The sequence below is a fragment of the Globicephala melas genome, chromosome 4, assembly GCF_963455315.2.
Source record: "Globicephala melas chromosome 4, mGloMel1.2, whole genome shotgun sequence".
Taxonomy (NCBI): domain Eukaryota; kingdom Metazoa; phylum Chordata; class Mammalia; order Artiodactyla; family Delphinidae; genus Globicephala; species Globicephala melas.
In genome coordinates, this window is record NC_083317.1 from 83,702,140 (window position 1) to 83,729,707 (window position 27,568).

Sequence of the window (27,568 nt, forward strand, 5' to 3'; positions counted from 1 at the left end):
TCCAGGAAGTGCTTCTCCACACCTCTTTAGTTATTTGAGATCATTTAGTCAGATCATCAACTGTGAGCTAGGATCCGCATGAATGTCCTCTTTGAGGTGTTTTCCCCATTCAAAATACTTAATACATGTAATAGACAAAATCAGGAGAACATAAATTTCCACTGAATGGAAGAGATTATAAATAAATCCTTTATGGGTTTAGTTTTTTGTTCTCCAAATATTGTTCTAGCATCCTCCTCATAGAACAAATATTATCATTTAACAGAGGTGATATTTTGAACGACTTTGTAATTGTATATATTTGAGAACATGAGAGAAAACAAAAGATTAACCCATTACTTCAGTAAAATAAAAGCTTTGGATTTGTTATTGTAAAAGGAATGACAGGTAATGACTTAAAAGTAGATTACTGAGTCAGTTTGAAACTGTAAATACAACATTGTACATGTTATTTCTAACTAGATTTTTAAGAGGTTTTGTTATTGGTGGTTTTTTTTTTTTACGGTACGCGGACCTCTCACTGTTTTGGCCTCTCCCGTTGCGGAGCACAGGCTCCGGACGCGCAGGCTCAGAGGCGATGGCTTACGGGCCCAGCTTCTCCACGGCATGTGGGATCTTCCCGGACTGGGGCACGAACCCGTGTCCCGTGCATCGGCAGGCGGACTCTCAACCACTGCACCACCAGGGAAGCCCCTTAAGAGGTTTTGTAATTGCTTTCTTTAAGCTCCTTAGCATATTTTCAACCATGCAGTTATTTTCTTTCATACATTACCTGTAGAGAGCATGGCTCAGTACTGCTATTATCAACTCAGACCACGTGGCATGTCAGACCACAGATAGAAATATTTAGGTAATGTGATTTGTAAGGGAATCACTGACAGTGACCCATAAATAAGCTAATTTATTGTTAGTGCAGTGCAACTCCCTTTACCTATGCAAAATAAAACCCTGTTGGTAAGTAAACCCACAGACATTCCCCCTCCCCCAGGTATCGTGTATGTTGTATTTATGTGCAAATGTTCAATTGCCATTATATTCCTGTCGCGTCATCTGGAACTAAACCCACATAGGTGCAGGTGTCAGCATGTGTGTATTCCGCATGCTCGAACACATAGGACTGTACCCACAAAAAATACAAACTGAACCAAACATTGATAAATACATATAAAAATCACATATTTACATCAGCCTGTATGGAGATAGACAAGCCAGACAGAGAAATGCTTCAAAAGTAAGTCAGGAGATTGATGAGTGGATGTGGGGCTTTTGGTGGGAGGAGGGGAGAGGGTGTGGATGAGAGATGGGGTAGTCCAGAATGCCTGCCCAGGTGCCCACACATGAACATACATGAACAGGGATGGCATCTTTGCCCATCTGGGAGAATGATTTCCTACAGCAGGCTGGCTTCCCATCCCACCCCAGAAGGAGAGGAAGAGGATGATAGATTGGATAGTATATAACAAAGTACTCAGTTTGTTTTGTTAGAAGGGAGTGCTTGAAATTAGTTGGAGATAAAATTAACTGACAGTAGTGAAGCTGATTTGACCATCAAAGAAGGAAGACAGAGTCGCCTTGCCCTCAGTGTCCACAGTAGCTGCTTGTGAACAGAGACCACTACAAAATTTATAAATGACTTTCAATCTCACCGTCAGGACTTTGCTTCAGAATTTAGGAAAGTGGTGGCAAAAAGAAAGCTGTAGCATCAAGATGGTAAACTTGAAAACTGAGAGGAATTGCAATTTGCATGTTAAATTTAGAAGGGGGAAGATAAGGCGGAGAAAGAGCAGAGGGAGAAGCAGATATAGGAGAGAGGACCAGAGAGTAGAGCATGTATTATTAGTTTTGGAGAAAAGAAGACTGAAACGAGTACAAGAGAACCTGGGAGATGGTGGGAGCAAAAGAGACCCAAAGAGAGAAGTGTTAGTGAAGTCATGAAAGGAGAAACAGGTTTGATAACTGCTACTTAATACCTAACACAGTTGAAGCATATCAACATAGTGCCATGCTTGACTTGTTAGCTTTCTGTAGAAGGTAGGTTTCCTCACAGACCCTGTACAGGCCCTGTCCCATGAATTCAGACACACCACAGGCTGTGTGTTCTGAAACCAGTGAGCTTCTATGCAAGGCCTGGGCAGCTAGAGAGGTGAGGTGGAATCCTGACTTAGTTCCTGCTGGCCACGAGATCGGGGCAAGCGACCCAACTTCTCTGTGCCCCATGGTAATTCCCGACTGGAAGGGTGCAGTGAGGGCTGACTACAGAGCAGTAACATGTGTGAAGTGCTGAGCACGGCGCCTCTTGGACTGGGTGGACAGCTGTCATCCTCACGCCACTGTGGGCTACAGAAAGCTCTCTCTTGGTGAGCTGGTCTTCATGCTATATCCCATCATCATCATTGCTATAAAAGGACCGGCTGTGTTTCACATCTTTAGAGATACATTTTCTGTTAATACAGCATCAGCAGTTAAAACAATGCAACAACTCCTTGGCTGTCTCCTCTTCCTCCTTTACTGCCCACCAGCCCCTCCTACCCCCACATGTATCCTTCTGGGTATTCTTTTCTCACCACACTTGCTGCTTGGTGATCTCATCCATTGCCTTTAATCCATGATTTATATTTCTAGTCTAGATTCTGAGCTCCAAACTTGAGTGTCTTCACTTAAGTGTCACATCAGTCGTAAGCTTAGCAGGTCTAAAATGGAATATTCAAATACATTTTTGTGAAATGGTGAATGGGTGGGTGTTGGATGACCCCCAAGGGCCAGAATCCTCCTTCTTCTCGCCAGTGGACCCAGCCCAGGGTGTTTGTTATGTGTCAATAACAGTCAGTGGCATTATGTCACTGTATAAATATCTGTGGATCTGTTTTCCCTACTCTTTTGAGAGTCCTCAGACCTCTTGAGGATGGAGATCACATCCTAGTCATCTCCAGTTCCCTTGAAGAAGCCTCCCACAATGCCTTGCATGGAGTGAATATGTATTAATGGCTGGTTGAATTGAATTTTTGCTGAACGCTTCCCACATTCATCAAAAGTTCAAACTTTCGGTCCAAGAAGCCTCATCTACAGTACAATGGCCCCAGTGTACTTCTCCCTCGATGCCAACAAGGCCCAAATGCTGACATTGGAGGCACACTAGCCCCTTTCCTACAGCTCCTGCTTCTGCTCCTGTGGTTTGGCACCATTCACCAGCCTCCCTCAATTCCAGGATCTTGGCAGTTGGATGAAACCATACTAGGTATACCCAGAGCTGGAAGATGAAGGGAACTGACAGCACAAAGAGGTACTCACCCACAGGCCATTCTAAGAACCCATTTTGTTCCTTTCTCTTCACTTCTGCATGGGGGGAGGGACCTCCTCAACTCATCATCTCCTTCCACATCAATACATAGGGGCATCTCTCATGGGCCCCTATAACCCTCAGTAGGGGTCCCACAGGGACAGGGACAGTCTTGCTGGGACAGGCCCTGCTTGCTGGGACCCTTCTTGGTGCAGTAGAGCTGTACTGTGGATTGAGTGGGCCTCACTCGGGGGAGGGAGTGGGGGAAGAAGACTGGCAGGTGGGAGTGAGGCTGGCACAGGTTTCCTTTCCATGCTGCAAATGCTCAAACAGCCCCTGTGACAGTGACTTGGTACCAACTCCCTGCCATTAGATCCCTCAGCATTTCTTCTCCCCTCTCCACCTGCAGATCATATATCCACTTTCACACTCCCAGGGCCATACAACATTCTGTGCAGGTTCCGAGGGGCTGCCTCTAAGTCTACCTTTTTCTCCCCAAGCTAGGAGCATATATCCAAATTGAGTGAACGAGTGATAGTTGTGTAGGGACAATCTTGAATTCTACCTGATTAACACTTAACTTTTAAAAGACAATTGGCACCATCCTGCCCACAGTTATCTAAACTGAGAAAAACTATTTGGATCCTGTGAGGGGTGGTACAGAGGAAAAAAAGAAAATTACAGCACATGGAGATGTTCAGAAAACAGTTGTTGACTATGACATGGGGGCTACGTGCCTGGCCCAGATGCAATCATTTGAGTTAGAAATTTTGCACTTAAGTTTGGTTGTGCTGATATTTAAGGGACAACTAAAATCTAATTCTCTATTACCCTTTTCTTAATAGTTAATAATTACTAAGTGCTCATTGCCTGCTTTATGGAGCATACATGCTTCAAATCCTACTCAAATTAATTCTAAAAGGCAGTTATAGTCCTGCCTGAGATTTATATTGAGTATTATTTAAAATATGGACCATTAGTTAGGAATTAAAAATAGCTACAGTGAGATTTTTCTTATAACAGCACTTTTCAAAAGCCAATTCTAAAGTTCTTGACAAACCATGTGCTCTGAAAAAATATACATTTCATGAATCAGTCTTGATTGGTCTAATGGTCTAAGGACATAAAACCCAATATTAATTAACACCTATTTGATCCTGCAGATATAGGGCTAAGGAATCCTAGAAAGAGCAATATCTCTGAGAAATATGTTTCTAGCATAATAAACAAACAAACCCTCTTGGGAGGAAAGGAATTAATAGAATAATAGGATATCTGCTGGTAGATCTAGATACAAATAGGTCTGCAAAAAGGTACACAGGGTAAAGAAAGCAGTGTGTCTTTTCATCAATTTTTGATCTTTGACTATTTTATACACTTTTTGTTTTAATCTTTGGGGATTTCCTTTTTTGCAATAGATTTCCCTTTGCATGAGGCAGAAGCTTATTAACTGTTTCACAATTTCTTTTCCTTATGGGAGGATTATCAGGTTACTGGATACTCCTGTTGGAATTAGTACCAGTACTACCCTTTCCCATGAATTGAGGTAGTAATGGTTTTCCTATCAGCAGTATTCCAGGAGTCTACTTGGTACCAGAAATCTCTCCCATGAAGTTTTGTTATGTTTGGATTGCACATGTGCGGATACACCGTGGCTCTGAGATTTGATCCAGGTTCCTAGGCATCCTAGGCATAAATGGCTGATGGTCTGAGCCACCCCTTTTTTCTCCAACCTGCTTCCCTGTGTCCTTACTGTGCAGGCCCTGTCCCTTACAGAGCCATGCTGCAGAGTCAGAATATTGGTACTGTTTCAGTGGACTGACATTCACCCTTGGCACGTCAATTCCCCTGTCTCTAGTTTTAGAGCTCGAAGACCTGGACCTGACCTCTTTCTGGCAGCACCAAGTCAGCAGTTTGACCTCAATCAAGTCACTTAATGCTCTGAGTCCCAATTTCCTCTTCTGTGAAATGAGAATAGCAATTAGTGCCTGCTCCTGCTTACAGAATTGGTGTCTGTTCCTTAAATCTACCTTCATCCATTCCATAAACATTTATTGAGAATTTCCTACTTGTAAGGCATGGGGACAAGGGATGGATGATAGGACATCTGCCCTGCAGAAGCTCTTTGTCAGGTGTTGAATGGATCAAGGAAGATGATATGCACATTTAAAAAAATAACTTTACTTCACATCATGAGGTTAGCTATTATTTTAAAAATGGAAACTAATATGTGTCGATGAGGATGTGGAGAAACTGGAACCCTGGTGCCTTGCTGGTGGAAATGTAAAATGGTACACAATATCGTGGTTCCTCAAAAAGTTAAAAATAGAATTACCTTATAATTTAGCAATTCTCCTTCTGTAATTTCCATCTGTAATTCTACCCAAAGGGAGTAAAAGCAATGACTCAACAAAGATTTGCAAACCAATGTTCACAATAGCCAAAAGGTGGAAACAACCCAAATGGCCATCAACAAGTGAATGGGTAAATGAAATATGGTCTAGGGCTTCCCTGGTGGCGCAGTGGTTGAGAGTCCGCCTGCTGATGCAGGGGACACGGGTTCGTGCCCCGGTCCGGGAAGATCCCACATGCCGCGGAGAGGCTGGGCCTGTGAGCCATGGCCGCTGAGCCTGCACATCCGGAGCCCGTGCTGCGCAACGGGAGAGGTCACAACAGTGAGAGGCCCGCGTACAGCCAAAAAAAAATGGTCCATACAAACAATGGAAGATATTTAGCCTTAAACAGGAATGAAATCTGACACATGCTACATCATGGATGAACTTTGAATACATTATGTTAAGTGAAATAAGCCAGACGCAAAAGGACAAATTTTGTATGATTCCACTTATACGAGGTACCTAGGCAAAATCATAGAGACAGAAGGTAGAGTGGAAGTTACCAGGGCCTGGTGGGAGGAAGGAATGCAGAGTTAGTGTTTAATGGGTACAGAGTTTCAGTTTGGATTGATGGAAAAGTTCTGGTGATGGTTGCACAACATTGTGACTGTATTTTAATGCCACTTAAAAATTGTTTAAATGGTAAATTTTATGTTATGTATATTTTACCACAATTTTTAAAAAATTGGGGGAATTCCCTGAGTCCAGTGGTTAAGGACTCCACACTTTCACTGCCCAGGGCCTGGCCAGGTTCAATCCCTGGTTGGGGAAACTAAGATCCCACAAGCCACGTGGCATGACCAAAAAAAAAAAAAAAAATTATAATCCCTAAAATGCTACACAAATGCAGGTTTGTTAACTTGAATTAGGATTAATGGGATTTGGTTTATAATCAGCCCCTCTTTTAAAAAGTGCAGTATGTGTGAAATTACTTTGTCATTATTTATTATGTGATATTGAAGAGTGAGCCAGATAAACTTTAGTGATTACTTATGCCCCATCCTTCTCTAAAAAGAATTTAAGGTTGTTTACCCTAAACACATCAGAGTAATGAGATCAAATCCAATTAACATCAGACAAAATATAGAAACTAAGATATAAAAGTGGAGAAGACAGAACAGATGGCTTATCAGCAACTGAGCAAAACTTTCAACTGTTAGCCTTCCAGGAGACAGAGAACGGTTTATATTCATCAGACCTTTTATTAATGCTTAAAATATCACTGATTTCAACAAGGTCATTGTATGGGTCCATAGTGTTTCATGTTGTTACCATTTATAGTTCTGGGAATTTATTAAGCAATTATGCAACACCTAACCAAAACGGAAGAAGCATGTGAAACTAAGAACATGTTTTCCTAAGTCTGAACCCTCAGGACCTATTCAGTGCTGAATGAAACGGGCTCCTGGACCTTTCTCGTCCCCGTTGGCCAACTCAGTCTCCTGAACCTTCCCCTCGGCTCCTGCATGGAGTCTTACCGTAGCCTGGAGTGACAACCGTCTCCTCCATCCGGCTCCCCCTGACTCCCACACTTCCCACCCAGACCCTGCCCCAGCACCTGGTTCCCACAAGGCCCTGGGTGTAGCCATGACTCCTAGCCCTGCTCCTGTTTCCTTCCTCCTGGAACACCCTCCTGTCTTGCTGCAAGTCTGCACCTCTTACACAAGACAGTCCAGATCTCGCCTCCACCAAGACCCCTCCAGCCCATGCTGATTCCTTCTCCTTGCCGTCCTATTGTACATGCAGTCACACATTCAGTGTTTAGTTAATTGAGGGTGTAAATGGACAGAAAATCTTACGACCTTTGCTTCTTTTCTTATGAGAAATGAGAAGCAAGGTGTGATTAGACCAAAGACCACATCATACATTTTATTTAAAATGATTTATTTACGTCGGAGTATTACTTAGCCATAAAAAGAAGCGAAATTGAGTTATTTGTAGTGAGGTGGATGGACCTAGAGACTGTAATACAGAGTGAAGTAAGAAAGAGAAAAACAAATACCGTATGCTAACACATATATCTGGAATCTTAAAAAAAAAAGGGTTCTGAAGAACCTAGGGGCAGGACAGGAATAAAGATGCAGACGTAGAGAATGGACTTGGGGACGTAGGGAGGGGGAAGGGTAAGCTGGGACGAAGTGAGAGAGTGGCATGGACATATATACCTACCAAATGTAAAACAGATAGCTAGTGGGAAGCAGCCGCATAGCACAGGGAGATCAGCTTGGTGCTTCGTGACCACCTAGCGGGGTGGGATAGGGAGGGTGGGAGGGAGACGCAAGAGGGAGGGGATATGGGGATGTGTGTATATGTATAGCTGATTCGCTTTGTTATACAGCAGAGGCTAACACACCATTGTGAAACAATTATACTCCAATAAAGATGTTAAAAATAAATTTTTAAAAATGATATATTTATAGAGTGACCTATGAGAGCCAGTAGGGATACTCAGGATGATCTAATTCAGCCTTTTGACACATGAAGAAATGGAGACCCTGAGAAAGAAAATGTCTTGCTCAAAGTTACCCTACATATTAGAAGCAGAAATAGACTTGGAAACCTATTTTCGTGAAACCCAGTATTTTTATATCACCATGCTAGTTTCATTTTAATTTGTGTTTTATTTCATAATCAGCAAACAGGACTTTAGATGCACCCCAAACATAGGCCAAGAGGAGCAACATAATGTAGTGGGAAGAACACGGACTTTGCCAAAGCCAGAGACCTTGGACAAGTCAGTGCATGGCCCTGGAGCTTTCTTTTTCCATCTGTAATATAAGGATTAACTGATGGTCTTTAAGTTTATATCTGCTTCTGGCATTTTATGAATGTACTAGACTGTTGGCCCAGCCCCACCAAAGAATTTACAAGTACTGGGAGAGCATACATCGCTCACCTTTGCTCCCTCCTCCACACTGTCGTCCTTGGCCTGGGACAGTTCCCTGTCCTTGTCCCCTTGCTTGCTTTTTTCAAAACTCTGATTAAACTTCACTCAACTCAAAATCGGCAGTGTCCCCTCCCTTCTGTGCTCCTGACTCCTCTGGCTACCTGGTACCTATCACTCTGCACAGGAGTCACTGATTTTCTTGTCTCTGCCATTAGACTATGAACTCCTTAAGGCCTGGCATTTTGGTACATTTCTCTGTCCCAAGTGCCTGTCATGGTGCCTGGCTCATAATAGGGAGCTAGTACACGCTTGGTAAATGGATCTAATGGTTTTTGTCTGGGAAGCAAGGATAAGACTGTGGTACTAATTTCACCTGAAGCTGTTGGAAAAAGTTTTCATGGAAAAGGGAGAAATGGAACTTTCAGGAATGACTAGAATTTGAAAAGAAGTATAAAATAATGATACCATTGGCCTAACTAAAGGGGGGTAGGTGGCTCAAAGGAATGGATCAGCTCAGTGTTACTTAGCCAAATAAGGGAACATCCGCATTAGAATCATGTGGGGTGCTTGTGAAAATTACAGATTCTACCTCTGTATTTCATCCATTGCTCCCCATTCTGAATCTGTGGCTCTGTACTTACCTTTTGAGCAAGCCCCCTAGGAAGATTCTTTTCACATGAATGGAGAGTCTTGAAATCCTGGGAGGAATATTGACAGTTGTGGGCAACTGAAAGCTATTTTAAGTTTTTGAAGAGGGAGAATGATGGCATAATGGACTTGAAGCTTTAGGAAGGGAATAGACTGGAGGTCTGTAAAATAGATTGATGGGAGTGAGATCTCAGAGGCAAGAGTGAGCGGCTAGGAGTACACCAATGTATTCAAGATGAGAAGGCTCGGGAGTTTGCTCTGTATTGATGGCGTCGGCAATGGAGAATAAGCAGGGACTCCAAGAGGTGTGTTCAGAGATGAAAAGATGAGGCTTGGTGACAGATTGAATGTAAGCGATAATGGCAGGGAGGAGTTTGCAATGACAACTGTGTTTTAGGGACCCTAGAGTTATGACCCTTCCACAGATATGCATGCTGTTTCTGTCTGATGAGTTCTATTTCAGCCTGAGGTAATGAGGTGTCTGGGAGGCATCCAGGTGAAGACGTATGTAGACCATTGGCAACATGGGCTTGAGCATGACCAAAAGTCTGGCAGGAAAATGATCATGTGGGAGAGTCAACAGCATGAGGGAAGAGGAGGGAAGGAAGTCTGGAAACCTGAGTTCAGACCTTGGGGGAGCAGCAACATTAGACACAAGGAGGAAGATGAAGCAAGGAAGGAATAGAGAAGAAACAGAGAGGTGGGTGGTGAATGAAGATTGAATAATAAAGAGAAACCAAAGGAAGAGAAAGGTTTAAGATGAGTATCCATTACATCAGATGCTCTAGGGTTTGAAACGGATAAGAATAGACCTTTCCATTTGGCAAAGAGAGTATTAGATGAAAACTAGCTTTTTTAAAGTGAAAATCTATAATACTTTCTGACGCGAGTGATATGATAGAATACAAGGAGTAAATGAAATCTCTTGACGGCAAATTGTATTGACAGGTAATGAGCAAAAATATATTTCTAACAGACTGGTTTCCAAAAGGATACTCTTCTGTTGGAGAGCTGGGAAATTGGGGAGGGGGCGAGGGGCAAGGGTTAAAAGGGGGAACAGATTAAGGTGTGTGGGCAAAGAAGAAACTTATCAGGAGATCCTAACATGTACATACTACATTAATGATCTTGCTTACCAAATAGGGCTGCATTCATTTTTTTAAAAGGCTTTCCTTTCTTGCCTCTCGCTTACGGTATCATCTTAAACAAACACGAGCTGTCATATAGGATGGAACCAGATCTCCAAAGCTCTTTTTTTATGCTACCTTGAAATATGGCTTCAGAGAAGAAACAGTCCCTTAAAACACATTATGCCTCCATTTTCTCCTTAATGACCTGGGGGTATGGGTGAGGGGAGAACCACTTTTACACGTAAAACAAAGCCAGAGTATACATTTAGTGTAGACTACATTCGTGCGGGCTGATCTGGCGTTGTGAACCCCATCCTAATTACAGTGTTCCACCTCTGGGTAGATGTCCACCAGGGCATAAGTTGCTCTAGGTGTTTAAGGTTTTAAAATGACTTGAGTACTCCCGATGTTTTCTGTTTTTTATCTACATTATATATACTTGATGACTTTAGATATTAAATCCTTGATTTTTTTTCTGTGAACAAAGTTATGTGCTTTGGAATAATAAAGCAGGCAATCGTCAGCTAGAATCATCGATTCTCTCCCATTTTATAAAGTTATTTGAAAGGAAAACAAAGGAGAAGAAAGATAAAAGAATGGTTAACAGTGGTATGAGAATTTTTTTTTTTTAATCTGAACAGAAATGAAGGCTACCAGTGTTCAGGAGACTTTCTATTGTTGGAGTTTTATCCATTGCCTCAAATAAGTAAAATGAAGCAGTTGGAACTGGGATATGACCTGACAAGGGACTTTTTTCTTCTGAGTTGTGGATTTTTTCTTGTGTCAGATTCGTAAAGACTCCTAGGGGTCTCTAAGTTCTTATATTAACTGTTGGATGATAAGATTGATTTCTGCCCACCACCTAGTTGTTTCTGCCTTGTGACTTCATTTAGTCGTCAACACATTCTTAAACAGCCTTGCCAAGTTGCTTAAGCCCAGTGCTTCACGGAGACATAAGAGGCTGGCTGTACTCTGGCTTTCTATGAATGCTTAACTGTTGCTGTGGTCGTACCTTATGTCATGGCTCATAGAAACAGACTGGTATTGAGGCCTATATTTCCTTCTGACATAGTAACTATCATCATTTCAGGATGATTTACAAAAAGCAAAGGAACCTCTTAACTCAGAGACACCGTTAAGCTAAATATGATCTTAGAGTAACTTTTTTGGTAGAATTATACTTCTTACAATTGTATCCTTGGTCAATGGCTATCCTTTATCAGTCTTGCCTTATAACAAGCATTTGTAAATAGATATGGAAATTGTCATTTTTAAGAAAGAATAATTGTTGAGCTATAAAATAGGTAGATTATAGCATTTATTTATATCTCTCAAATGGGGTTTATATGTCATTACCTCCAGTAACATTCATTTTAAAACGTCATGTAAACTATTTTTTTTAATTAGAAAAGCAGTAGATGTTTAAAGTTTTTGTTTAAATCAAAGATTGAAAAAGGGTGCAGAATAAAATGTAAAAATTCTCCTCTATTTCTAGTCTTCAGTATCACTTTCTAAAAGCAATCACTGTTAACAATGTTTTTTTAATTTATTTTTTATTGAAGTATAGTTGAATTACAATGTTGTGTTAATTACTGCTGTACAGCAAAGTGACTCAGTTATACATATATATATATACATTCTTTTTCATAGTCTCTTCCATCATGGTTTATCACAGGATATTGAGTATATTTCCCCAAGGTCCTAGTGCTATACAGTAGAACCTTGCTATTTATCCATTCTACATATACCGGTTTGCATCTGCTAATCCCAAACTCCCACCCCTACCCTCTCCCACCCCCCTTGTTAACAATGTTTTAAGTTTCTTTGCATGAATTTTCTAAGCATATACAATTTTACATATATGTATGCATATACGCTCATTTTACACATAGTATAAATTTTATACAAATAGTCACTCTGCAAACTGTTGTACATCTTGGTTATTTTTTTAAATTCACTTAAAATACATTGACTGTGTCATGTCAGCATGATTCAGTCAGCTTCATTCTTTTTAAAAACTGCATAGCATTTCATTATATGTATGTACCATAATTTAAGTAATTTCCAGTTTATATCTGGTTGTTGTCGTTCTATTGTTCTAATTACAAACAATGAACGTACTTAGAAGTGAAATTACTGAGTCAAGGAGCATGTGTTTTAAATTTTGGTGAGATATTTCCAAGTTATCTTGCACAAATCTGTACTTTCACCAATGTTATCCGAGTGTGTTTCCATATCTTCATCTGCCGGTCTTCCTTTGAGGTTTGCAATGTCTGCCATATTATAGAAGTTGAAAATTGTACTTCTTTTTAATATGTTTTTGTTGGATTCATATATATTGAGCATTTTTTTCATAAGACTAATAGCCATTTATGTATTTGTGTGAATTTCCTACATTGTGTCCTTTATTTGTCCCTTGTCATACCCATTCTTATGAGAGGAAAAGAAACTCTTTTCTAGGGTAGGCTACTGTTTAATAGATAATCCACCAACAGCTCACAGGAAACCATAAATGTATATATTCTACATGTGAACAGTTGTACTGATTCACTTGGAGGCCTGAAAGAAAGCCCTAAAAAAAGTATGGCCACACAGCCTGAGGAGAGAAAGAAAGCAGTCTGTCTGGTGATAGATGTGGGGACTGGCCTCACTCTTTCTATTAGTTTTCTATTGCTGCATCAAAAAATGACCGCAAGCTTAGCAGCTCAGCCCACAATTGCCCTGGGACAGGAGTCCAGGCATAACAAGATTGGCTTTTTGCTCAAGTCCCACTGATAAAATCAAGGTGTTGGCCAGTTGCGCTTCTTAGAAGGTATCCTCTTAGGAGTTCATATGGTTGTGGCTGAATTCAGTACCTTGCAACCGCAGACTAGTGCTTCTGTTTCCTTGCTGACTGTCTTCTGGGGGCCATTTGGCCCCTAGAGGCTGCCTGCCTTCCTTGCCACATGCCCTCCCCCCATCTCCAAACCCAGCAAAGGAGAATCTCCCTTGTGCTAACGCCTTCACATGCTTCTAATCTCTCTGACTTTTAGACCCAGACCTAAAGGGTCCATGAGATTAGGATGTGCCCAACCTGGTAATCTACCTATCTTAAGGGCAACTGATTTGGAACAAAACCGAATGACAAAATACTTTCCCAGCAGCACTTAAGTTAGTGTTTGATTGACTAACTGGGAGGATGTGTGTGTGTGTACCAGGGACCAGAAATCTTGGGGGCCGTGTTAGAATTCTGCCTACCACACCTCCCACCTGCCTTTCTCAGGGGAAGCAGACAGAGCTCATGTCTTCTGGCTGAGGAACTCAATCACACGGAGACATGGAATGCCAGAGGAAGGGAGCAGGAAACCACATGTGCAACGTAGGGATCAGGTAGACCTTCCTGACCAAGGATCCCAACCTGGTATTTCTGACTCCAGTGTCTGCCCTCTTGACCCCCTTGCTATGGCTCACAAACAGATCATTCTCTGGCTACATAAATGGATTTTGAGTCGTTTAACTTTGCCATTTCTTCTCATGCCAGTGTGATCAGAGTGTGCTTTTGTGAGATGTTGGCCTTGGGTGTTCAACAGAACGGAATGAACTGACCACAACCTAAGTAGATGAGCCACTAAGGGGAACTGTATTGATGACCATTATTCTAGAAGAATTCTAAAACACTGCTTCCCGCCCCCACCCCACCTCTGTCTCTCTCTTTCTTTCATCTTCCCACCTGCTGCTGATTTAGGCGCATTATACGTGACTTGCTTGAGACGGAAGAGACTTATATAAAAGAGATTAAAAACATAATTGACGTAAGTAGATTTGGGGCGGGGGGACGTTAAGCATGTATTCAAACTGGAAAAGTTTTGTTGCAGATAGAAACTCAAAATAGTTGCCATATGTCTCTAGAATCCCCACCAAAATTTCAGGTCTTGTAATATCACAAGTGTTTTTTTCAGTATGAATAAGAACGTTCTTATGACTATCGATTCATGTAACAAAATAACTTTCAACGGATTGTACCAATTCACATGATTCTAGCAGTGCCCACCTAGGTTCACCATATGCTTGCCAACAGTGGGTATGATAATTTAAATGTTTTTGATAAATAAATGAGAGAATTGTTTCTTATTGTTTTAAGTAGCATTTTTTGCTTGAGTGAAAATTTATATTTTCTCTATTTTCCTAAGGTAATAATCTTGAGAAATAAACTATATGTACAAAGTTATAATAGAAATTTTTTACAATAAAACATCAGAAGAAAACCAAATGTCCAGGGAATGGAATGGTTGATAAAGTCTTATATACATGCTAAATGATATATTATTCAACTGTTACAAAATAATTATTTTTAATAATATACAGCAACATTGAAATGAATGCTTGTAAGATTAAATTTAAAACAATATATGTAGAAATTTATAAGAGTCTAAAATGCATATGGAAAAACAGACTACAAATTATATATGTACTGTGATTATAACCATATAAAACAGCTTTTTAAAAAAGTCATGAAGGAAATATAATAAGACAATAGTAATTGCATCAGGTCATAAAATAATGGGTAAGTTTTTTCCTTTCACATTTGACTTATGTGACGAATTTAAAAAATAGATTTGTTCTTCCTATAAAAATGCCATCTTATTATCATTGCCATTAAGCCATCTTCTTCTGAAGATAGACACATGAGGAAAATAATATCAGAAGAATGTTTTTGACGGAATGGCTTTCAGGACATGTGTGCCTTACTCCCCTATTATTAAAGTGGCTAAGTCAGATCATCTCTTATATGTTCCTGTTTGTAAAACCTACCCTGTTTCCACCTCTGCAGGGATATATCATTCCAATGGATTTTATTTGGCTGAAGCATCTAATTCCAGATGTTCTTCGGAATAACAAGGAATTTCTCTTTGGGAATATTAGAGAACTTTATGAATTTCACAACAGGTACATATTCATTCAAATTATCAGGGAAAATGTAAAATAAGAGAAGGATGGAAATCAGAATGATGGAATTTGGAGATGAAAGTTGCTTAGACATTTTTAGGCTTAATCAAGTAGTCCAGAGTCAGTGGATTGGATTGGGGTGGTATGGGATAAGAAGGATGCGAGAAGTGTCACAAGGTCCCCGAGGAAAAAGGGAAAAGACATTAATGGAGCATGTACGGGTGTCAGGCATCCTCATTTGTGGGTTCCTTTCCTTATTTATCTACTCATGCATCAGCATTTACTGAGCACCTGTTCTGTGTCAGGCACTGTGTTCAGCATTGGGAATACAAAGTCGACCAAGACGCAAGTCCACATACCTATTATCGTAGCGGAGTGCTGGGAACCAGGGTGTTAGAAAATGCTAACTGGTCAGGGAATTGTCCTTTCAGCCCAGGTCTGCTTGGGTGTTGGGTTCTAGAGAATGAGAGAAGGAAGGGACTTTGGAAATCATGTTCCAACCCTTTCATTTTACAGATGACAAAACCACAAGTTGTTTACTAACTTTACTCACTCTAATGGCCCCAGGATCACACATCTAATGATAGGAGGGAAGAGACTGCTTGGTGAATTGAACTACAGTTGTTTCTTAGCCACATCTGTTGTCCATTGGTCAGACACAAGGCTGAAATGGAAATCCCACTTCTGCTTTCTCTGGAGGAGTTATGCAGCCTCTTTGAACCTCAGGTTTCACACTTACGAAACCCTGTCTTACAAGGTTTGGTGGAGGATTAAATGAGATATTGTTTGCAAAGCACTTAGCTTATGCCTGATTTATAGTCAGCTCTCCGTGATAGTTGTAGTGGCAGCAGCAACAGCAGTTCTTGTTAACATTACTATCATGTAGCAGGGATCTTCAGTGTATCCAGTCTGTCTGTGGCTCGTGCTTAGAATGACCAGAACTGGTATGAGTGGTTTCAGGGAATCCTAGCAATGTCACAGAATACATTGTTTTCTTCCAAATCAGCATGTTGAAGATGAGTCAAAAGCGGTAAAGCCTGGAAAACAGCATTTTTCTAAGCACCTCTTAAAACCTTATGTGATTTTACTTCAGAAAATTTTGTTAACCCCATACATGTAAAAATCAAAGCATTATTATCGTTTTCTTTCCCTAGGACTTTTCTAAAAGAATTGGAAAAATGCACTGAAAACCCTGAACTTCTGGCACGTTGCTTTCTCAAGAGAGTAAGTCTGTGCTCCCAATAACTCAAAATAACCGTGCGATTAAAGTCAGCCCTTAATTTTCTGTGTAATGGCAAGGGCAAATGGAAACACAAGGGGTCTAAAAACTTACATCTGCCTTTTGAATGCAAAGCGGGAGTCCTTTGCAGTACTTCAGCCTTTGTGAGCTGAGTCCAGTTTGACTGAGCTCACCCTGCTAGGTGGGAACGACTGTAAGCCTGGCTTCCTGCCAAGTCCTCTGAAATGGAAGACTGGCCCCCCAGACCCCTGAGGCAGAGGATCCTTCTCTGAATGACTAAGCTAACTGTTTTAGGGCAAGAATCATACAGCAGGCTTAAATTCTTCACTAAAGTTGTAGTAACACTCTCAAAAGAAGTACTAAACTGAAACTATAGAACATACATTTTCTTCCATTTTATTTTCTACGGCATCAAGGAAAGTTAGAAAATTTTAAGTCTACAGCCTGTCTTCCACTTAGCACCCCATTTGTGAACTTCCTGTCCTACAACATCGTATTTCTGTCTGCTTCCCTTCCCACCACACAGACCTCTCCCCTCTTGCCAGTTCTCCACCTGGCTTTGGGCAATAAATAGGCTGGCACTTTGGGCCAGTTGTGCTCCCTGGGAGCTGGCTCAGAGAAATGCCTTAGCCGGCATCATTCCCCACCAAGTGCCTCCTTCCTCCTTTGGAGATGAGCCCGGTGCCCTTTGCTTTCTAAACTTTTCCCATTTCTTCTCTCTCTCCCAACCGGCCCTTCCTTTCATTCTCTTGCTTGTTTTCTTTTTGTGAGCCTGAGACAATAGATCAAACAACTTAAGCATTTTTAAACAGCTCAAATGATGACTGATAAGTCTAAGAGCAGTACAGTAAGTCCCCTACCTACGAACCTTCAAGTTGCGAACTTTCAAAGATGCGAACATGCGTTCACATGTCTGATAACGTAAGTTAGTTCACGTGTCTGGTGTACATTGTCACGTGCATGTATTCTCTGCAAGTGGTTGTGCTTTTGTGTGCTTTACTGTACAGTACTGTATAGAGTACAGTAGTACAGTATCTTTATTTCAAGCCCAGGATGTCTGGAAGCAAGCATAAAAGCAGCAGTGATGTAGTTGGTACTAAGATGCGCCGATGGAGAGGGTGTGGAGAAAAGGGAACCCTCTGGCACTGTTAGTGGGAATGCAAATTGATATAGCCACTATGGAGAACAGTATGGAGATTCCTTAAAAAACTAAAAGTAGAGCTACCGTACCACCCAGCAATCCCACTACTGGGCATATACCCTGAGAAAACCATAATTCAAAAAGAGTCATGTACCACAATGTTCATTGCAGCTCTATTTACAATAGCCAGGACATGGAAGCAACCTAAGTGTCCATTGACAGATGAATGGATAAAGAAGATGTGGCACATATATACAATGGAATATTACTCAGCCATAAAAAGAAACGAAATTGAGTTATTTGTAGTGAGGTGGATGGACCTAGAGTCTGTCATACAGAGTGAAGTAAGTCAGAAAGAGAAAAACAAATACCGTATGCTAACACATATATATGGAATCTAAAAAAAAAAAAATCATCATGAAGAACCTAGGGGCAGGATGGGAATAAAGACTCAGACCTACTAGAGAATGGACTTGAGGACATGGGGAGAGGTAGAGTAGGCTGGGACAAAGTGAGAGAGTGGCATGGACACATATACACCACCAAACGTAAAATAGATAGCTAGTGGGAAGCAGCCGCATAGCACAGGGAGTTCAGCTTGGTGCTTTGTGACCACCTAGAGGGGTGGGATAGGGAGTGTGGGAGGGAGGGAGATGCAGGAGGGAGGGAGATGCAAAAGGGAAGAGATATGGGGATATATGTATATGTATAGCTGATTCACTTTGTTATAAAGCAGAAACTAACACACAATTTTAAAGCAATTATACTCCAATAAAGATGCTAAAAAGAAAAAAGTAAAAAGACATGCTGAGCGATAACGATGGAAACAAAAGTGAAAATAATTGAGAGAGTGGAGCGACAAGAGGAAGAAGAAGTAACTGAAGAACAGAAGAGATTCATGACACAGGAAATGGCAAGACTTCCTTTATCTGAGGAGGCACTGTTAGTTTTTGAGGCAAAGGACCTGAATGTAGAATGGTACACGAAGGTTGCAGCAGCCGTTCAGAATGCAATCCAGTGCTACCGTGTCACCTATGATGAGAAAAAAAGAGCTACTACCCAGATATCACTGGACCTGTTTTTTTAAGAGGGTAGATGGAACTGAATCCAGCAAGGAACCGGAACCTGTGCCATCAACGTCAGGCGTGACTGAAAGTGCAGCTTGCCCTCCATCTCCTATTGCTGACGATCCTTCAGCTCTACCATCCCCCACCTCCTCTCCCTCCTCCAGTCAGTAACTCTTCTTGCCTGTTCACTCGATGCCAGCCCCTGTATGCCAGCTGTTGTGCTGTACTACTGTACTTTCAAGGTACTGTACTGTAAGATTAAAAATGTTTTTTTTTTTACTTTTTGTGTTTTTTTTAATGTATTATTTGTGTGAAAAGTATTATAAACCTATTACAGTACAGTACTATATAGCTGATTGTGTTATTCGGGTACCTAAGCTAACTTTTTTGGACTTAACGAACAAATTGTACTCACAAACACACTTTCAGAACATGGAGGGGACTTACTGTACCTGTGATAAACTGAAAGCAAGCAACACAAAAATCCCCAGGTTTCAAGGTATTAGACATAATGGAGAAAGAGAGTCTTCAACCCTCAGAACTCTGACCGACTTAGAAGACCCCTTCCATAGCCCTGTCTGGGCTTTCCATCACAGCCTTGTCATAGGTTTTTCATCCAGTGACAGAATTCAAGATACATTAGAAACCATTTTGTATTCAATCTGATTAATTTCCTTTTTGACTTACTTTGATAGCATTATTCGTGTTTTATACTATTTGGCAATTTGGGTTAATCAAACCACCAATGTGAAATCTCGTTGCAGAGTTTAGTAATATTTCATAACTGACTATATCATTATTGCAAAGACTTATTGAAATTGTTGAATGAGAAAATGACCAAATTCCTGTGGGGAAAAAAAAAGGATATTATCAAGTTAAAATTGCCAAGTTTGAGGAAATGGTTGGGCAATTGCTAACTAAACATCTTTTCTTAGAAAAATTCCTCTCCTAAAGTTTTACAGAGCTTTTTATAGTCCCCCATGTTGGGAGGAACCCTAGAAATCATTAATCCAGACCACATACCTGCATATAATCCTATATGATTTATGATGTTGGGGACAAAATACAGGTAATAAGTTCTTTCCAAGCACAAAGTATTACTCTGAGACAAATGAAGTAATTAAAAACCACAATTACTTAACCTTTGAGAATCCTTGAGGGCATTGTCGCAGCTGTGCAAAGACCTGTATTGGTTAGCCAATAAGGCAGGCCCATCACCCACTATTTACTACAGCAGTTTACCTCTTCTCAGTAATACTTGCAGACTTCCACTAATCATGAACAAGAATTTTGAAATATTGCTCTAGCCAAGTGTTTCAGTCAGATTTGATAGCTTGTAGTATCCAGGAAGATTCTGCCCCAGAGACCAAACTCCATGTAGAATAGCGTTTGTCAATAGTTTACTTTGAGTCCCATTTGCTCTGAGATCTCACGTGGTACAATAGAAAAAAACACTGGGGTGGGACTCAGAAAACTTAACTTCTTATCTAAGTTGAGCCACTTGCTATCAGCATGACCTCAATTATGTCACTTAAACCCCAGGAGTTTCACTTTTCTCCTGCGTACAACAAGCTTAGTAATACCAATATGTAAAGTTGTGGAAATCAAATAAAATAATGCACACAGAAGGACTCTACAAAAGTAAAAAATGCTTTGACAATAGCTACCATTTGTTGGGTACTCTGCATGTATTGGGCATTTGTTGAGAGGTTTCTATACATCTTCCCATTTAATCGCACAACAATCATAGGAGTTGACTGCTGTTGTGAGCCCACTTAACAGATGAGAAACTGAAGCGAAGGAAGGTTAAGTAACTGACCTCGGACCAAATAGTTTGTAAGTAAGAAAGCCAAGAACTGAACCTGAGCCACAGTCTTCTTAATCCATAAGAAATCTTCCTGTGTGAATATGAGGTTGGGCGTGTAAGGTCGGATCTAAACAAACGGCACCGCGAAACAGAGGAAAGCTTCAAGTGAGCTTTTTTAGGGAGCGCTCCCGGGGGAGGTTCACTGGTCCGAGAGAAAGGGGCCAGAGAAGTCGCACCCGGGCGAGGGTTGGGCAAGATTTTATAGGGGAAGAAGGGAAAGGGGTGTGGTGAATCTGGGAGGTCGCAGGGTATTCCTTATTTGGTGGTCTTTTCGGGTATCCTAGGGTTCCGTTAGTCCCACCCCTCGAAAGGCCGGAAGGCTGGGCCGGGTGCAAAGTCCCCAGGTCAGTTCCTGGAACTGGGTGGTCCGGAATGTCTCCAGGGCAGTTTCTGGAACTGGGTGGTCCGGAATGTCTCCAGGGTAGTTTCTGGAACTGGGTGGTCTGGAGAATTTCGGTCTGATGAAACCTGTGAATCTGATTGTGTTCCCCTGCCTCGGGCCAGTTGGCCTTACAGGGGGTAGCAATTTTTTTAGCCTCCTGATTTATTCTATAGGGAGGTAAGGAGAATCAGGTACTTTCGTATGCTGCTGGTTAGTGCACATGCTTTCTCTAAGGAATTTTGGACTGAAGAGCAAATTTAGGTCAGTAGTTGTGTTTCAGTACTGGAAGGCATATAATGTTCTGTGATGCTCAAAGTGCAGACACAGGACCAAAGGGTGAAGGTTTCAGGAACACAGGTATCAGCTCAGCATCCACCAAGAGAACCAGGTCCCTTTCTGTTACTGGGAGGATTTAGGGAAAGGTGGCCGACTGTTGGCGATGTTTTCCTGGGTGGAAGTCTGGATCTCCAGTCTCCTCCAGCTTCTGAGAATCTTCTGGTGTTGAGTGTTGAAAGCAATGAAACCTTGAATCCTTTTAGGAGCAAAAGGCCAATGTCTTTGTGCTCTGACGAACCAAATGTGGGTGAAATGCCTTAATCAGTTTGTAGTGTTTTATAAGCCTGGCCTTCAGTGTAGCAGGAGTATTCCTCAAGTCTAGGCTACTACACTCTGGGAGCCATTGAGTTTAACAAATGTACTTAGCACAGTGCCTGGCACATCAAAGGCACTCAACGGATAGTTCTGGAGTGAATGAATAAGGAAGTTATTATTGTTAAGTTCTGAATTATTCTAGTTTCTTAACCAATCTGAACAACATTTCTCAAGGGCTGTCTGCCTTCTTAAACATGTGTGTGTGTGTGTGTGTGTGTGTGTGATTTTTCTTGGAGAGAATAGCAAAGGACAGAGTTGCTGTAGTCCTTGCAGTGAAGTGAAATGACCACTTCCAATCCATCGGGAGAGAGGAAGAGCTACAGAAATGGAAATCATTCACTACAGCAGGGTGTTTAGAAATAGAATAGACATAGTGAAAGCTGTAAGGGAAAAAATAACCCATGTCCAGATGAAGGACATCAAGAGTGGCCTCAGCAAGAGGACAGGGACACAGAAATCCACAAAGAAGTGGCCACGTGGTCATCTCTGCCAGAGCAGCCCGGGCTCTGTGGCAAGCACAGCTGAGTGGACGGACCAGGTTCTCCTGATGGAATGGATGAAGCTGGCAAGCTGACTCCACAGGCTGGGGGTATCTTTTCTATCTGGGATATTGGCAGATGTGTTCCCACCTCACACAGTCTTTGATGCAATGAGAATATAGGTCACACAGCACTTGGAATCCCTCTTGATCTCTAGCACTGAGATAGTCATGTAGCTTTTCCAGTCTTGGAGTCTTGTGCTGCGAGTTGAAGGTGATGTCTGAGACGGGTTGCCCAGACCACTTCGGTTTGTGTCCAGACTGCCACATTTTCCTTCTGGGATGTTTCTAACCTTTGGTTGTTTCTTAGGTTTATTTGTAGGGGTGGCATCATGATAACTGTAAAAAGGAGTGAGTGGGGAGAGAGAAAGGAGAGGCCATCAGCTACGAGCACTTTTTGTCCTTTTTATTACTCAGTACAGAACTATCTGGGGGAGATATTGGTGTCCCAGATAACGAGCAGAGGGGAAAGGATAAAGTAAAAACTCAACTCCTGTTCATGAATTTACTTACTTATTTACCAGGGTCCTGTAGCTGCTCTCACAGCACTCCATTCACATCTGCGTTGTTTATAACCCTGTGTTCATCTCCCCATCACACACTCACCCCAACAGAAGGTTATTTATTGTGCATCCCCAGTTCCTTACACATTGAAAATACTCAGGCCTGTTGAATGAATGAATAAACTGTATTATCCTGTCCTCTTACTGAAAAATGCTACCTGGTTAATTTGTTCTAACTTTTTCTCACCCAGAAAGAAGACCTTCAAATATATTTTAAATATCATAAGAATCTGCCCCGAGCCAGGGCAATCTGGCAAGAATGTCAAGACTGCACCTACTTTGGGGTAACATTGCATTTCTAAGGTCTCCCACAAACTGTTTTCCCTGGACGCTGTTTATGTACATCCAATTTGTAAAGAAATTGGAAGTATGAACTAGGAAGAGGAACTTGGCATTAATTGGAATTTATGTTTATTAATTGGGATTTATGTTTATTAATTGGGATTTATGTTTATTAAAAGTCTCTCCTTTTTTGAAATTATACACTGGAAGTTTCAATGCTGCCCTGAGTCTCCATGGGACAGCTCTGTAATGAGCAGCTGTAGCCTGGTGAGAAAACCAGGGTCCTCTTCTAGGATGGGTTTTAAAAGTGGAATTAAGTCACACTTTGGGGTTCCCTGGAATGATATCAATAAGCCCATCATGTACCCTTGACTAGACTCCACCACCCCCAAACCCCAATTCTAAGACAACCTTTTCAGAAGCCTGCCCCATTGTCTCCCTCCTAATGGACTTACTTTCTTAAAGAAATAAATGTTCCGGCATTCCCACTTGCCTATAAAAATACTAGCCAAGCCCATCCCCTTTCCCATTACTCTCATTTTACACACTGTTCCTGAGGGACTGAACAGCCAATAACATTATGAAACTGGTCGACACAGCTGCCCCTTCTCTCCATGAAGAGCTCATTTCACTTCTTGTATTTAAATGCTGCCGCTTCTGTTCTGTGTGTGTGTGTTGTTTTGTTTTATGTTGTTTCTGTTTGGCTTTTCAAGGTATGCCAGCGTCAACTGGGTCACAGTCTCCCTCTTTTTAAGTATCTGAGAGGACCAAGCCAGAGACTTACGAAGTACCAGATGTTGTTGAAGGTAAGTCGATGAGACAGTGCTTCCTGTGCTTGGAGAACAGATGTGGGCGCTATGGTGCTCTTTTCCTTAGACACGTAGAATTGTGACTTCGACTTCCAAAGGTGAAACTATGTCTAGATTTCAGGCTTTTTCTGTCCCCAGGTCTAAATCAGCCTCCTCAATGAGGAATAAAACCAAAGAATCATAGGGTCCCGGGAGCCTGGCTTGCGGCCAGAACTTGGATCTCTAAGGAGAGCCCAGCTTGGGGGAGCAGAGGTCCTTGGGAGGAAAGTGGGGAAGAGGGAGGCCACCACACTGCTGGCAGCTGAGAGGGTGGGGAGGCAGCCAGACCTCTATTCTCGGTAACATATCTACAGGTAAGATATCATCTGCTCCATTTTACAGCTGGGGCAAGGAGCTTCAGGAAAGAGCTGTGGTTTTCCCTAAAGCTACTATTTTACGTGCATTTAAACAATGGAGGGGAGAAGACAAAACTGGATTCTTCTGCGACATCTACCTCTGCCCTTAGACTGAGGATTTTTCTCAAGAGCAGCATAACAGAATTAATTTTGTTTTGCTGAATCCCTAGGTGGTTCTTTCTTTCTTTGCTCTGACACCAGCACACCTGCAGGAGAGCACTCCCAGACTGCGCCACCACCCACCCGCGTGTGCCACCCCCCCACCCCCACTCCCCCCACCCCCCCACCCCGCCCACACACACACAGGACAGGAGCTCTGTCAAAGCTGCTTCCCCAGGTGTGAGCTCAGGGAAAGGTTTGGGTCACTCCTCCAAGGTCTGTTTTGAGTTAACCTTTATAAGCAGCTCTTGCCCAGTTGGCTACTCTCACTTAATTTAAAAACAAGCCCCTGCTGTTTACTGGGTATCTTCCCACATGTATTTCTTTTTGTTTGTTTGTTTTTGTTTTAAAAAAGGATTGTTTACTTACTGAACCTGGGGCAGATTAGATACACAACCAACTTTAAATTTACACCTTTTAACTCAACTTTGAAGTGTTTTCACACACACGCACACAAATTGGCATGCAACAGTTGTCCTAAGGTAAAACACAGTCACCTTAAACCGTTGCAGGTATTTTCGCCCAAGGTTGAAAAATTGTTTATCCTGAACATGAAAACCTGTAACAGATTTAAATTAAATATATAAAACTCGTTACTTGTAGTTTTCCCCTTGCAAAGATCCAAAAAAAAAAATGTACAAGTAACTAATATACATCAGTCACAACATAATCCTGGATCATCCCCACACCAAAACCAGATGCTCCTTTAATTTTAAACCCATCATCAGAGGCCAAGAGGAAGTCATTTAGTTTTAGATAAAACAAAATTCACACCCACCTGTATTTCTTATTTAATCCCCACCATCAGATGTGCCAAAAGGCTCTGAAGTGTGAAGAAACTGAGGCTCAGGGCAGTTAAGCTTATTGCCAATGTTTTGCCCTCAGAACAAGTTACCCTCTCAGCTTTGCATCAGCAGGCCCAGCCTTGCCTGCACCGGCTCTGCCACTGCCAGTGTGGGATGCCTGCACCTGTCAGGCCTTGGTTTTCTCGCCTGTTAAGTGAGGACACCAGAACCTCCTGCACAGGTTGCTGTGAGGAGCCAGTGAGTGACGCAGTAGAGAGCTCACTCAGGGCTGACCCCCAGGAAGCTTCCTCAACGTAACGTGCGGCTGTTGTTTTATACATGGAGCCGTCACACCAGCCTGGGAGTGAGGCTGAGGAGCCTCTGCTTCCCTCCAAGAGCGGCATCTGTGAGCATGTTTTGGTACAGCGTTAAATGGTAATACTCCGTGTAGGCTAGGGGCTGGTGAAAAAAGCTTTCATTTAAGGCTGGTGGGAACATAGTCCTTCTCTAAAGAACTTGGAAACATGCATCACAACTCTTAACATTAACAATTCTACTTGTAGGAATTTATCCTTAAGAAAAGTGTATAAAGATTATTATTATTTTAGTAAAAAATTATTGAACCTAAATGTTCAACAGTAGGGGGGATTAATCAATCATGATTTAGCTATAGGATGCAATACTCTGCCACAATTTTAAAACATGTTTAAAAAATATATAATGTCATGGGAAAATGTTCATGATACGTTGTTGAGAAAAAGCAGGCTACAAAATAGTGTGTCCAATGTGGTTCTATGTTTGTGGAAAGAACACTGCGCTTAATGTACCATTTACTCTTTCCCTCTTACTTGTGACAAACAGACAAATTTATATACATCCTCATTTTAGCATTGGCTGGAGATTGTTTGCGCAACAGATTAAGTTGGCCTTCTACTTTTTGATTTTCAATAAAGCTTTTGGGTTAATGCAGGGTCTGCTGGATTTTGAGTCACCTGAGGATTTGGAGATGGACCCAGGTGATCTAGAAGGAGGTTTGGCTAAGGTACTGGATATTAAATATCGTTCTGTGTACTAACTGCTAATGGTGTTTGCCTATACATGGAAGGACTTAAGAGCGACTTCGTTTTGTTTATGATCTTTATTGTGTAAATTTTCTAAAATAATATGCATCCTATAATTCATAGTCAGGAAAAAACAAAAAAATAAAGACAATTTCAAAGTGGGGATTCGTAATAGGATAAGTGGTAATATATCTTCTTCCTTCCACATAAAAATGTTTTACTGGAATACAAAAGTAAGCGAAGGTATAAAATGCATACATAAAAGACTGGAAGTAAGTATAATAAAATCCCTTCGGTGGTTTTCCTGCATGGTAGGATTATGAATGATTTATATTTACTTCTTTGTACGCCTTAGTAAATCTATATACATTATGCCCTGTTCCCTTCCAAATGTGTGTGTATATGTGTGTGAATTCTAAGACAGCCAAGAAGAAACTTGGAAGAAGTGATGGCCACACCAGATTGGGAAGAAATTTTTGGCTTGGAAGTGGGTTTTTTCAATTTTTCTATTATAAAATTCTGGTTTTAACAAGAATAACATGAGGCATGTGTCTCAAGGGGCGGTCATTTGCATGTCCTCTCTGCTCACATGGTGCTGTGGGGATGCCTTAAGATTAAAGGAAGCTCAGGGCACAGGTAGTAATTTTATAGCCTGGAGCAAATGCAGCTAGCCTGGTTTAGAGGAGTTTAATAATGTTTGTAAGAATTTACCCTGAGTTAGAGAGGTTTAATAATGTTTGTAAGAGTCCTATATCACACAATGTAAAACTAGCCACTTGCCATGTTTGTGGGAGGAGGGTTAGTGGGAAAGAGAGGGAATAGGTAGCCGTGGAGTCTCTAAAAGCACATTGAGTTTCAAGTATTTAGGAAAGAGGAAGATGCCTGGTGTAAGAACTTTTAATCCTTTGTTAATGATGTTACAATAAACTCGGGTGAGAGTGTGTTGTCTTCCACCAGGACCTGGAACACATTTACCATAAGTAAGAAGGTAAGAATCCATGGAAAATTGTTCAGTGGAGGCAGCATGCTCTGCTCCATTCATCAGCCCTGTCACTCATATCTCTTATCCAAACATGCTAATCTTTATAGTTTAAGTAGAGATTAAGAAAATACACAACCCTTTGCTTACATCATGCAGTAGAGGATAAGAAGAGGTGGGGCTATATGCGGAGCAGCAAAGAGCTCTCTGTTCTTTGTCGTAGAAGTTGATGTGTTAAAAAAAAAAAAAAAATGGACGAAGCCAAAATCTTTTTGTTTGTATTTAGCAGATAACAGATAAATACGCTATGTAGGTAGCAGGTGAATAAAATACGGAAACCCCAAGCGAAAGACTTTGAAGCTGAAACCATCCCTACCATGTCCTA

General features: G+C 41.4%; 1 protein-coding gene across 1 annotated transcript in view; it reads left to right on the plus strand.

Moving 5' to 3' along the window:
• The window catches only part of MCF2L2 (MCF.2 cell line derived transforming sequence-like 2), a 219,525-nt gene that overhangs the window by 155,687 nt on the left and 36,270 nt on the right, over positions 1-27,568 (plus strand). The window contains exons 15-20 of the mRNA XM_060298371.2: positions 14,063-14,129; positions 15,149-15,264; positions 16,419-16,488; positions 22,905-22,997; positions 23,709-23,801; positions 26,114-26,185. Of these exons, the coding sequence (XP_060154354.1) occupies positions 14,063-14,129; positions 15,149-15,264; positions 16,419-16,488; positions 22,905-22,997; positions 23,709-23,801; positions 26,114-26,185 (511 nt within the window). The remainder of the gene's footprint in view (positions 1-14,062; positions 14,130-15,148; positions 15,265-16,418; positions 16,489-22,904; positions 22,998-23,708; positions 23,802-26,113; positions 26,186-27,568) is intronic.